General features: G+C 39.6%; 1 protein-coding gene across 10 annotated transcripts in view; it reads right to left on the bottom strand.

Moving 5' to 3' along the window:
- The window catches only part of Rbp6 (RNA-binding protein 6), a 459,964-nt gene that overhangs the window by 70,304 nt on the left and 375,158 nt on the right, over nucleotides 1-14,502 (bottom strand). For all 10 annotated transcript variants that reach the window (XR_006260571.1, XR_006260574.1, XR_006260572.1 and 7 more), the window contains one exon: nucleotides 5,972-6,020. Coding sequence is in view for 4 of the 10 variants with exons in the window: in XM_043416127.1 (XP_043272062.1) it covers nucleotides 5,972-6,020 (49 nt within the window). In the remaining 6 variants the exon portion in view is untranslated. The remainder of the gene's footprint in view (nucleotides 1-5,971; nucleotides 6,021-14,502) is intronic.

The raw sequence follows: 14,502 nt of genomic DNA on the forward strand, positions 1-14,502 counted from the left end.
GGTCAAATAATTTGCACGTATCGGGTACTCGCCACGTTAGATATTAATTTGTTTCATTGCAAATTCGTCAAAATTTTATAAAATGTTTACTTCTTTCTTTTTCGGTATTTAAGCATTTACTATTTGAGCCGATTAGATAATTCATTCACGTGGAGCCCAACGGTTTTATCATAGCGTAATTGCGAAGAAAATTTATGAGGCACCCCTAGGCATAGGGATTCGGAGTAAAGTTTAAATTTAGAAGAAGCAACAGAGGTGGTGTTGCACATGATATTGTGTGAGATACAAGAGCAAATAGTCCGAATGGAACTGTTGGAAATGAAACACAGTATAAGAGAATGCGTTGCAAAACTGCGGGAATAATAAAGTGGAAAAAAATAATAACAATAATGAAGAAGGAAAAAGAGAGAAAAAATGGGGATGAGCTCGTGCACGGGTTTGGCTTGGAGTAGCAATAACTCGGAGATTAAAAGAGAATTAAAAAGTGTGTTGGATGCATATCTGTGTCAAGAGCTTTGGGTGAGACGGGAGAGCTTACAGTGTTTTTGCTGGGTCGACGTTTCTTTGGGCAAGGGTGAAAGTGGGCAGGATCGTGGCAGGCTGTTAAGGGGGATGCTTGGTGTAAGCGAAGCATAGTAAAGGAGAAAAACTACGTGCATGTGGAAATACAGACAGAGGAACATAGAGAAAGAGGAAAAGAGAGAGAGAGAGAGAGTTCGGGGAGGAAAAGAGGAAGAGATGGGATGAATAAAGAGGGCGGGCGAGGAGGGTGGGAGGGGTGAAGGGTGAAGGGAAACATAAAAGAGGGTTGTGGGTGACAGCCAAAGGTCTCACCACGATGAAAAACGATGGTAAACATGCCCCCGGTAGAGATCGAGTGCGCACCCAAACTGCGACTGCGATTCTACAGACTTCATATCGGTAACAACCCCTTACGCTGTCTCTCTTTCTCCCTTCCGCTTGAGACTTTTCAATTTTTCTTTGCATCTTTTTTCATTCTTGTTCTCTCTCATCGATGGTGATATCTTTGTCAGTTTTTCCTCGCAAGTAGTGAAGCAAAGCGAGATTTACGGAAGTCGGAGGAAAAAGAATCGCGATAGGGTAGAAGGCATCGGCAGGGTGTCTTATCTGCCATAATAAGAGAGTTGATTTCGGGGAAGCGAAGAAATGAGAAAAAAGGATCGGATCATAAATCGTTCGAGGAGAGGTGTCAAAAAATCGTGAAAAATATTACGAAAGCCTAGAAGCTGAATTTCCGAATTATGACTCTCATTTTTGAAAAGTCAAGATGAAGTAAAGATAATCTTTTTACTTCGAGGTACAGTGTGAACAGAGGAAACCTAAGAATAATTTTTTTAATGAATCCGGGGTCTCATTAAAATCTACGAAAATTCGAGGCCGCTTTACGTTGAATACACTACAACGAATGGCCATAATTTCGTTGGACACGAAAAAGCCTCATTAGTTAAGGCTCTCAATATTATTTCTTTCGAATATAATGAATAGGCACAGAATTAAGGTTTTCCATGGGGTCGGGGTTGTTAGCCTCTCACGAAATGATATTTGTCAAGATTCCAATAACGTGTCGGAGATCAAGATCGTTTTTATTTGCGTTCACATTAGCTGCCCTTCACGTTAAAATTTTTCACGTAATTTCGAGATTTTTGTTTGTAGTCCTGCCTGTATACGTGCGTGCGCATACCCGCGCACGCTTATGAATGTACCGTTTTAACGTCCAGCTGAGGTCCGATAAGTGTGCGTGACTAAAATTCGTGTGTCTCTTGATTTCGATGGGCTGCGTGTACGAATACCCAATCGAATGGGTGCTTTGATTGATTACTGTGTCGGTTGATATACCGGCCCTTTATCGTTCTAAATTACCAGTAGAATGAGTGACCCAAGAAATTGGTCTTGAACTAGGAGAAAAAATAATTTGCTTCTTCATACGGAATGGCCAAGCTTACTTTGAATTTTTTTCATAAGATCTGATTGGTCTTGATATGGTGGCAATCAGCAAGGAACGAAGACTTTATTTTTACTTAGAGCAAAATTGTTTTCCAAAATATGATGTAACGTAAATGCAAGTAATTGAATAGGGCCATAAAGTATGCAGGGTTGGTTCAAAAGCTACAAAATAAATTGCGGTACTACAGGACACGCGAATTGGAAGGAGTGATGGAAGTGAGCACAACACAAGATGTAAATTAAGTTTAGTTTATAATTTATTACAACTGGAAGCAGGTAGTAAGTTTGGAACGGAAGGGATTTAAGGTGAGGCAAAATTTTCCAGGGGCATGAAAATACTGTTTGGAGGCATGGGCTCGTTGAGTTTATTCTAGAAGATAACGCATATTAACTAATGCTTAAAAGTGGAGAATACTCGTATACTCAGAAATCTGAGAGTGTCTGAAATGGCCTCATATCCTGGAGAAGCTCGCTTCAACTGATATTTTGAAGCTGCAGAGAAATTGCAGTCAGAATAGGGTGAGACATATGAGGGTTTGAGAAAGCTTCAAAGCTAGACTGCAGTAGCAGCTACATGGATGGGGTGAGCTCAAGGATGCAATGGGGAACGAGAATACAAGTAATCCCTCGAGGCATTCCTTGACAACGAAAAGCGTCGACCAACCCTGGACGTTGTAATATTACACGGAACAACCAGAGGCTGCTGTATGAAGACCAATACAACTCGGAACCTCTAAACGTTCGTTATCATTTATGTATACTTCTGCATACTTGCTCATTGTAAACGTTTGCAATAATCGTTATTGATACTCCGGTACATCGGTACGAATCAGCCTCAGGATGTAGCAAAATTCTCCTGGGCATTGAAGAATTAGTAGTTCGCCGGTGTGCACACAGACGGTGAGGTTTGGATCAACCGATCATGGCGGTCGAGATTAATACCATAGATCCATAGTGAGATTTTTATGACCATGTTTTAAAACATATGCATCTAATGATGGAACATTTTTTTTAGATTCAAATATAACGAAGAGAATGACTACGTGCTTAGTTGGAAAATTGAAAATTAATCCATGACGTCCAGAAATAGTAGTGAAGTCTAGAAACTCTTGTGAATTGCCAACTATCTTAGTCTCCTATAGCCACGATTACAATCTTGGAGAAGCATCAAACCGTGTATTAAACCAGATGAAGATAGAGAGATTAGACTTCTTGAATTTGCAGGCTCGCTATAAGCGGAACAACTCAGAATCAGCCCCAAAAGCAGTCTCGGCGTTCATGGATTACGTCAAACCGTCGAGCCATAGGAGAGACGCTCCCCTCTCTCCACTTACGCTCTGACTTTCTCTCTGTTAGTCTACGCTGACGTAACACCAGGCGTCGAGAAGTTTGCAACGGTCGGTGGGCGAAATGGAAAGCTCTCGGAGCTCTCGCAATGCTTGACTTTCATGCTCGTGGGCGAGAAGCGAACGCGACGTGACTTTCGGAGATTCCTCGTGTCCTTCCTGATGTGCTTCTGCATCTGCAAAGTATTTACGCTTCAAACTCTTACCCCTTTCCATCTCTTAGTCTCTATTTCTTGTCCGCCGTGGTAATCGCAGCAGTGACGTAAAAGACCAAGTCGAGCGCCACTGTTGAATCTCTCTCTTTCTCTCCGCTTCCTCCGGAAGTCAAAGCGTATTGTTTGCCCATTGCTGCTTGGCACGTCAGTTCCTCACTTCACAACTGTTATGGCGGATGTTCGGTTGGAAACTTATGGAATGTACCTTTAATAATCCGTCAGGATTTGCCTTTAGAAACGTCGTCAATTCGTCATTGTATCCTCAATGCTGAACCTTGATAAGCAAACGTATAGAATCAATTAAAATAAATATAAGATAGCTGATGTCATATAAACCGACAGGGCGAGCATTTATAATTGATGAATGCAACATCAAAGTCTTCTTCTTGGTCCATTCAAGTTTCCAGAGGCATTCCTGCCTCCAATAACCGATCTAAATCCTTTGGCTGATTATGTACTCCATTTCCCATAGTATAAAAGAGTGCCCACAAAGAAAAAGAACCAGGAATATGTTTTGCCTAGCGAAGCTCGCATAATTCGTCTTCGCCGATTCCTTCTTCCGCATCTTCTCTTTTTCCCATTTCCTTATGCATCCTCGAGCCAAACGTGCCCGGACAAAAGCGACTCCGATGATGCCCATTCACGTGGAAATCATAAGACATCCTTCGATATTCGGCATCAGGAAAAACGTTATTCTTCAAGATGCATCGTAAAATTGTTTTTTAGTTGAGCTCCAAGAGATTCACGAAACATAAAATTATAAAATTCACGTGGTTTCTGCTTTCACTGATATTTTTATCGATGCATTTGCAGCCTTAAAAAAATAAAAAATCCAACTCTTCGCGTAATTATAAATCCGCTCATTTTTAGAATGATGACAAGTCCTCGCACTTTGCATTACATTTTTACAGGGAATTTCTACTCCATTTCAGAGCAGCACTTTTTTTCAGGCGTTCACGCCTGAAAGTCTTCTGTTTACATAGATGTTGCGACTCTGCTGCGGAGATGCTCAACAGCCACTGCACTCATCTTTCTTGATGAATCTAGGATATCGGATGAAAATGAAAACGCGAAACCGACAGTATACTGCTAAACGAATAATGGCGAGCGTAGCTACAAAAGGTAGCCATAGCCTTGGGAATCGAACTGTGGGTTGGTCAGGATGGGTGAGTCTTGCCTGAGATGGCTGCAATCTCAGAGTTATATAAGTTCATGATGACGATCGAGAAAGATTATCGAAAAACTTTCTATAGGAGGATCTTTCCACCTGAAAAAGCTTGAATTAATGGGGACGTCGCTTGTAATAGTATAGCCATATTATTTAGGACTGGCAAGACTATCACAAAAGGTTGAGCACAAAAATTTGGAGATAGGGGCTGAGATGATTCAAGAAACACGGGCCGAAAGAGGAAACAAAAGCAGAGGTAAGAGGGAATGGGGTTGATAGCGAAGAAGAGCTTTGGAGTGAATGCGACTGAAAGGAAGACGATTTACGTATATACGATATAGCACATATGTATGAGACATTCCAATACTGTATTACCGGTCCCGTTGCTCAAGCCTTTTGTTGTTTTTTGCTTTTGTTTTTAGAAATTATATCCCATAAACGAACCATATACCTCTTTTCCTTTTTAAGGCTTCCCTTTTAAGAGGTATAACTATTGAGAATATAACTTCGAGATGAATGAAATTATTTGATTTTTTTTTTTAAATACGGCCAAGTACAGTCCTATTTTTCATTTTGGAATACCGAAATGATGAATTTATGGACATTTTTGAGATTCGAAATAAAACGTTTATTCTTGTTGCCATTGCGAAGCATTCACGTTTTTTTTCTTCAGATTCTTCCGGCGTGATTTTATTGTCACGAAAACGACTTATTTCTCGTAACTATTGCACAGGATCGCACTCGAATAATTGTTTTATTTTCTTCCAAGGTTTTTTTACATTGTGGCTCCCCTCACGCCTTCAATCTTGTTCAACGCTATACATCGTTTTCTTCGTTCCCTTGATTCGTTGTTATGCGTGGCATGATTGGATGTGGAACCCTCGAGGACGTTTTGAAATTTATGGCTCCCCAGACCAAGGGCAAGAAAGAGGGATGGAGAAGAAAAAAGAAGAGAATATACCTCTCAAAATTGCCCTTTCCTATTGAACGATAAAAGACTTTTTCCTTCTCAGTGGAACCATGCTCGAATATTACTTTTGATTCAAGGTTCTTTTTTTTGTATTCCAAGCCTGTCCTATGCTCAATAATTTTTCATAAATGAGTTCCATAATGGCAAGTCGGGATGTGAAACAAATAATTAGTTGAATACGAAAATATAAAAAAAATTTTGGCAGAAGGAGCTTTTTCTGGTTGCAACGTAAAACTGGTTATCGATAAAACTAGTTATCTCAGCCAGCAGGGAGGAAAATGAGAAAAAAAACAAAACTGTTACTCACCTCTGTGCCTGCTAGTCTGCTTGTCGAACATCAGCATGGCATCCTCGATCTGAAACGAGAATAAACAAAAATTGATTTTTTTCTTCCCACAATTAATTACTATTATTATCAATTTTCTACAATTAATTCCTAATAGTGGTTATGTTAAATGATCAAGACCGTATATAGTTTCTTGTAGTCGAGCCGACTTTAAATAGCGTCTCGAGTCTTTTCGGCTCAAAATTCGGTGTTGAGCTACTGACCTTTAGGAATTGAACTTTAGGAAAGTTTATATCTTCGTAGTCTTTTCGTCGAGTGAGTTGAATTAGTGACGTTGAATGACGTTAAATTCTGTCGGTATGTGTGTGTCGCTGGAACAAGTGAACCTGGCATAGATATCCCCACGAGAATCGAGAGCTATTTGTGACTTCCAACGTAATTTCCTCGACAGCTACGAGGAAATCCGAGGATTCGGAGGAGGTCAGAGAGACAGAGGGAAAACGGGAGGATAAAGCAAGGACGGGATTTCTGCTTTCGCACTACGTCTGCAAGATCTCCCTGAGGAAGTCGTGTTTGGATATCGTTAACCGTTCTCCCATCTTTATGAAGTATACTCGAAGATTGTGTAAAGTCAGAGGCAATATGGATTTGTTGCTCTGTTCTGAGGATGGATTTTTTCCTTTACAGATGTACGAAGGTAAAAAAAACGGAAAAATTTCCGGAACAGGTCTGGTTTTGTTTTTTTTTCCGTGCGTAGCAGTTGGTTTTTTATAACTTTGTTATAATTATAAAGCTTATGAGGAATTTGATATGAAGTTTTCTGAAAAAATGAAAGTTGCATGAAGTTTGGCTTGATCATTCTGAACCATTTGAAACCTGTTGAACAGCCATTTTGGGGATATTAAAAAAAATAATGGCAGAGAAGATGCAATGAGCTTTTAATGAAAGCATGAGAGATGACATTGCACAAGACAAGACAAGGGAAGAGATAAAATGGATTTTTCTTGGATTTTTGTAACCCTCTTGCTTTTCTTCTAACCATTATTTGTTGTTCTTTTTATAAGAGTATGCCCTTTGATTATTCTTCATATTATATCTTTGTTGCGATTCCTGGTTTAATTTTCCCTTTTTCATCTCCATTTATATATAACTCTACTTTTCATCCCCATCATTTCGCTCTCTCTCTTTTTCTCTCATTTCCTCTCTGTTTCTACGTTCATGTACCTGCTCGTACAGTTAAATCAAAGTCTCAGAATTTTGTTTGATGCGATGCTTTCTCCCGTTCTCTCTGCGTCTTTTCTATTCCCTGTTTCTTCACTACGAGAAGGAGAGAAAGAGAAAGAAAAAGCTTGGCCTCTCGCTTTACGAGTCGTGAACTATGAACGTTCAGTGTATTTCCAGAGGTTTCAGGGATTGTGACCATAATCGCGGCTGTTTCCGACAATGAAATGGTCTTCTGGCAGGCGAAAAGCAGCTTGGAAGCCTTCTTTCTACCTTTTTTTCGTCCCCACTTTTATCTCTAACCTGTCTGATATGACGTCGGATCGCTCTGTTCGCTTTTTACTATCGTGCATGTCAACAGCCCCGTTTTTTCCTCGAAAACGATATGAAACGTTCGTCCCTGTTGACATTTATTTTGTAATTTAAACAGTCCAACAGACACTCGGTTATTCCTCTGAGAATATTTTACTAAATCCCGTTGATATTTTAATAGGGTCAATATTTTAAATAACTAAACTGATATTTATATACGAAGTTGAGATAGAATTATTTTACTGCACTTTATCTTTATTCTTCTTGTGTTATTCCTGCCCAACATAAATATTTCTTTTTCGATTTTTTCCGCAGTGCCCGCGAGAGAAAGGAATTACCACCACAAGTCGTATTATACAGTGAGTAAAGTTGAATCTCTGGAGGCTCCTCCCCAGGGTGTACTGAACCAGTATATATAGCGAGATCGCCTGAACAGTACAACCTTATTACAAGTTCGATTCTAGTTGTCGTTACAAGTCTCGCTGGACCAGCATAAAAATTTCTGAAAGAAAGTGATCTCAACTCCCTACATAAGTCCCGTAAGTAATGACCAACATTTCAACTACGAACAGAGGGCATCTGTTCGAACAATTGTATACAAGCAATAAAATAAATATACTGTCGAGGTAGAACTAAAATTGGTACAAAATTAAAAAAAAAAAAGATTCAAATTTTAAACAGTTACAAAGATCGTTGAAAAATTTTACAATTGTTCGGTCACTTGAAAACATTTCTTGTTATTTTCGTCTGAAAATAATGGAAAAACAATCGAGTAATCGTTCTTCACGGTTCAGTATATAGGATATGAGCCGGCGCGAAGAAGAAACAAACATACATGGAAAGAAGCCTTCGTTGGGGAGAAAAACTGGGTCACGAAAAGCTGACTGATACGGGAGTAATGGTATTCCAAGAGGGTACTCTAGCGTGAGAGGGTAGCGCGGGTCCTCGGGAGAATTCCTAAAGATTCTAGGCCCGAAAAAAAATGTGATAAATCTCGGAAAACCTGCCCTTGCCATATTCCTGAAACGTATTCAACGAAAATTTGTTCAATCGATTACTCACATTCGTAACTATTATTACAGATGATTTACGGAGCATATAAAGAATTCATCAAGAGGCAATTACCTTTGGATCCAAACAAAAAATCCACTTCTCAATAACGACTTTTTGAAAATATCATGGCTAGTCATAAATGAAGTACGACGAATTTTACCACGATTCGGAACGGAATTTTTTTCAAATATAAAAATTCTCATCTACGTCATTTTCCACGCCTGGCACATTTTTTTCATGTCAATTGAGCTAACGACGAGACTCGTTCTGCCTCACGAATTCACTTTTTCCTCTGATGTGTGTCCCAACTGCTCGTTACCGAGTATTTCTACTGTAAAGAGTTCGCAAGGAAAAAAATTAGTGACACTGTAACGTTTTTTTTTCGTATTAAAACATTCCGTTTTCGTAAATTATTGATTGAACAAGTATCTTAATAAGCCATTTCAAATAACTTGGGTTTGCGAATGTTCATTTAAATATAGATTCAATTCGAAGACGAGGTTGTATCATTTTTTATATTTGCTTAATCTCATTTCTCATATAGAAATAATCTCTAATTTCAAATAAATATTAACTTTGTATGAAACTGTATTGAAAGTAAACGTTTGTACATATAAGACAGAAGTATTAAACAATGTAGGCAGTATGGCATCTCGAAATGTCCATGCAGCTGTTTGATACCATGTTTGTACGAATATGGAGACTTGGAGGAAGAAGAAGATTCGAGAACAGACAGAGATGAATGCTACGTCGAAGTACGAACTGAACGAACTTGCATATGTTCTTATTCAGTATTAAATAACCTGACAACTCTAGAACGTGAGACTTTATGAAATTGGTAAACGTGGGAAAAACATTTTCAATGAATGGCGATTTCATATCGCTGTTTCAGTAAAGAACTATCTTTGAGGGTCCAGCCGAAAGATGTAGATTCAAAATTGTTACTGGAAACATACACGTGTATGCTATAAGAGTAGTAAAAATAGTGATTTGTATTTAGGGCTATTGCCAGTTTTCATTTCTATATGTTATATATATGTCAACAAAAAATCGAGTAACAAAAGTCAATTCCCCAAGATTTAAGTGCTTCGAAGACTGAATGTCGAGGAGTCATCAAGCAGCTTCTCGCTATCGAAGCCAATTTTTCAAAAAAATCATCGATAATTCTGATCGAATGAGCCCAATGGACGATTGATGAAACAGATCGATGGAGAGAGTTTCGAACGAGGCTTGAATGGAAGGGAGCGCGATGCAAAAAGATGGGATAGATAAGATGGATGCAACGGATAAGCAGAATGGATAGAGGGTAGATGGGGCGGATCGATGAAATGGATACAATGGAAGGTATGGGAAGAATGGACAGGATCGATGGGGTGCACACGATGGATAGATGGTTGAATAAAATTGGATGAAAGGAATGTATATAGCGGATCCTGGATGGACAGAATATATGGATGGATAAACGGATCATCGAATGATCTACATAGGCAAAGTTTTGGGTCTTGCATCGAATCTTAGATGATTGGGCGACTTTCAAACGTTCTTTTTGATGTATTCAATTTTTCAAAGTCCTCACTTCTGTCGCATATTTAGAGAGAATGTATCCACACGCAGTGTTGTCATTACAGTCGAATCCCCTTTAACGCCCCTCCACCTCTCATTATAGCGCGTCGTCAAATTTTCACCTACTCGCTGCGTGTGCAAGACTGGTAGCGTTCTCTAGTGACTCGGTAGTTTTCTTGGTTCATTATAAGTATATTTATGTATGATACCAGAATTTGAAATTAAAAATTTGCTCCTGGCGTATAAGAGACAACTGGGCGTTAACCTCGAAAACTTTTCAGAGAGAGGGACGCTCTCCGCGTCGAAAGGGGAGGAGAAGCTTATAAGGGGATTCGACTGTATCAAGACAAGTGGCAGTGGCCAATTATTGAAATGAACATTACAATAAACTAGCATATTATAGATAGAAAATGTACAAAATAATGTGACAATATTCGGATGGTTTAGTTACAGAGGACAATTGGCAGCCCATTTGCGAAACGCAACTCCGAGCGTCTTACGCCCTCCCTACTTCTTCAAATAGTCTCTCTACCGTTTTTAGCCTTCGACCTTTCCTGCAAACGATCTCTCAGGACCCTTCCACCCACCGAAACTCCTATTTCAATATTTGTGTATATATTACGTGTATATACGAAAAGTATTGGCCTCAATTTTTATCAACGAAAGAGGAACGTATCACCATCGTGATACACGTATCTCTTTATAACCGGTTGGTGGCGTTGGTGCCAGGTACCTCGAGGAATCGAGAAAACACGGCATCGGAACATTCGTGTAATAGGACGATGTTGTTTTTTCTTTTTATTTTCCGTTCCTCTTTGTCGTGCTAATTCTATTTCTCCGGTGATATCGCTCACGGGTTATTTATAATTTTTCGTTATTCACGTGCTATGACCATTGATTTGTAGCTTACCGAATTAGATTCGTTTGTCCAAATTTATGCTTCGAGTTTTTTCTTTGTTAGCATGAACGTAGACCCTTTCTCAAACGGCTATTATGAATATATATAACGCGGAATTGGGGACGAAGATTCGAACAATCATGCAATCATAATGAATCGTTACATTCTATATTATTATATCTGCGAATGCAGCTGTCATTTTCCAATATATAGAGTTACAGGAAACCGCTGCAAACGACATTGCGATTATGTATTTCTCTCAATACGTCAGTTCTTAGTGATGCCAAATATTGAGTCAACAAAGAAAGTTTGAGGAAAAAGACGGAAAAAATGGGAAGAAAGAGTGACTAACCGCTGTTGGGTGTACAGGTATCATTTTAAGATTTACGTTATCGGATATCGTTTTTCGATTGGTTGGGGGAACAACTTAACGAGCGATGTGAGGCTAAAAGGGAATTCGTCGGGAGGATTTTTCTCAACCGATTCTGAATTACACCTTTATCTTTACTTTTCTTTCGCATTTCGTTTTTCCCTCTAGAACCATCTCTCAATTCGCAATACTCTTTCGGCGGCGAACCAGCCCTGCTTTATCCCTTAGAATCGAGTTTCGATGAGAAATTCCGATCTCAAATCAACTTCGCACTCCTAGTCCCAGAGGTTGTATAAGATTCTTTACGATGTTTTGACGCTACCACGGTGAAAATAGGACACACAAGGAATGTGAAAATAAAACGTAGCTCGAAACAGCAAAACTCGGTGGAACGAAAATCAATCTTTTCACCTCCGCCTCTACAGAGTCGGCATGTACGAACCATAAAAAAATTTCGATTGGAAATCTGATGTCGTATGAAACTTTTATCGCAACATTTCGTTCCCATTCGTTTTAGATTAAAGTTTCAAATTTTATAAGGTAAATAATGCATTGGTACTTTTCGATAGTTTCTTCCATGCTGGTTTTTTTTTTAACTTGGTAATTAAGAAAGTTCCCGTCGCTTACATCGTCAATTTTTAAAGGAGCCCTGGTGACAACATTCACACTGGAGTGCTCCGTAATATTTCGTTGTTTCCATGGCAAGGAGGAAAATTATATTTCTCACTTTGTTTACGCGAAAGCAAAACTTTTTCTGTACTGATTAGCTACGTTCGTACCACCTAAGAGTGTTTAACAAAGTATGAAAAGCACTGCGAAAAATGTAAACTGCTTTGTTCGTGAGTTCTATTTTTCACTAGCTCTCTTTCTCTGATTCTCGTTCCCTTAACGTTTTTTTTTTTTGTAAAATTTGTGAAGAGAATGCACGAAAGTGATAAATCATCCGATTGATACAGCTCATTTTCAAGCAGTTGAAAACAGTATTAGAAGCAAAGTTCTCATTAAACAAGTTCAATCTATTTGGAAATGCTGAATACGCAGAAACGTGGAATTGGGGTCTTAACTTAAATGGAGGGTTTGGAGAACGAATAAGGCAGTCGTCGTTTTTCCGATGATTCGTCAGAAATGTCAGTCTACCCTCGTGTCATTAATATTGTAAAATCAAGGATAAATGTTTAGGTCTATAGAGTTTCTCGACGTTTTCAAGCTTTCGATAATAATGGTGAAGTCTTCTAATGATATTTAGCTTCGCTAGTTGTCGGAGAACAGCAGAGTCAGCATAAAATTTCACCGCCTCGTTGAGGAATTTCAATTAACAAGCAGAGCCACAAGGAAAAAACGAGGTTTGAGAGTTAACGGGGAGTTCGAAGCAGATATAGAACGGTGAAGATTCCGTAGCGACGAGCCCTTAGTTTTTCACTGTAGCTTCTCGGGCTGGGCAATCTTGAAGATTTCATTTGAGGTGCATGAAGAATAAAGAGTAGCGTGAAGGATGAAAAATGCGAGGATGAGAGGAAGGCGATGATGAAGGAGCCGCAAATGGTATATGGGATTATCGTCTTGTCAGACGTGCGTCAAGAAGGATTTTGAAGAAAAGCGAGGCGTCGGGAGAGAGAAATAACGATAGCAGAGGATCTCAATAAAATCTTTAGTTGGATCACCTTACAGGGGGCTGCAGTGATATAGTATTACACCCTTTTTGCTATTTATATTCTCACCAAAAGATGCAATGTGAGTACGCAGGTTGGAAAATACGTGTCAGTATATACTTGATACGAGACCTATCGTGTATAGTCGTGTCTGGTTAAGGCAAAGCCAACAATGCTTGACGGGAAGGTGAATAAGCCAGATAGAAAGGGTTGTTGCCGAGTCTCGTCAGGTTCACCATGCTCTCGTTTGTCTCTTTCCCTTATTTAGTACATATTTATGGCTCTACATATATGTATATATTAAGGGAAGTAGTCGTTCCAAATGATAGGGTTGCAGTTCGTTCGTCGGGGTAATAACGAGTAGGGTGCGAAACCAGCGGGACAAGTGACAGTTAGGAGGCTGCATGTGCTATCCCCAGCTTTTGCTGGGGCTTCTTAATTCCATTAGTTCTATACTAGTACCCTTCTGGGTGTACCGTCACCGGAGAGAAGTCTTGACAGTGATAAAGAGAAATATTTCTTGCATGTACTCCTCCATCGAAGCAAGACAGTGATGAAAAAAATGACGTTCGAATTAATCCTGCGTAGATAAAAAACAAAAATGATTTTATTAGCCTTGCACATTGGTAGACTAGAATAAATGGCCTCACTTTTTAACTTGCTTCGTCATCTATTTTTGCGGAGAATAATCTAATGATGGAAATTATTATGATGAGTGCGATAGTTCTCGAGCTGGAATTTCCTCTCGTTAAGAGCCGTTGGAGATAGAAGAGGCGAAAGTACCGCCAGCCCGAAAACGAGCAAAGATTTCCTTGGCAAAAAGGGAATGAAAAAGGGAGTGTGAATAGAAAGAAGTGATGGCCGGGACATTCGTTGAGGGTGAGGGAACGTTTATGAGATAGAGAGTCTTGTAAACGAGGTAAATACGATTCACAGCACGCCCAAGTTACTTTCTGACGCTTTGATATCTATCTTTTCTCTCGTTTCCCTCTTTCTTTCTTTCAGACCACGTAAACGATAGTTGCACGAGGATTGAGAAAGAAGAACGGTGGAAGCTTCAAGAATAACTGGGTAAGTGGGCTCCGGGGGATGCTGCTGGTACGGTACGAGAATTCGGTGTGGCTCTACACCCCATAAATTCAAGTTATTCGCTCTTCCTTCTTGCCTCGATACTGCCAGCAATATTTCTCTGTCTCTCTCTCTCTCTCTCTCTGCCCTCTTCCTGCCAAGCACTTTCACGCTGAATAGTTTCCCGCATCCCTGAAAATTCACCACAGTGTCTAGAAGCTTCTTCCGCCTGGTTCAAACGCTGATGTAGAATTTCTTTGAATGGATATTATCCGACTGCCGAATTGATCGTCTGCCTTTTCTCACTCGAGCAATTATGTAATATAATTCGAGCTACCAGTGGCAACATATAAAAGGACATTTTGTCAGGATAAAAATCTTCGAGTGAATATTCCACCCTGACAACGAACCCCCGCAA

The sequence above is a fragment of the Venturia canescens genome, chromosome 4, assembly GCF_019457755.1.
Source record: "Venturia canescens isolate UGA chromosome 4, ASM1945775v1, whole genome shotgun sequence".
NCBI classification, from domain to species: Eukaryota; Metazoa; Arthropoda; class Insecta; order Hymenoptera; family Ichneumonidae; genus Venturia; species Venturia canescens.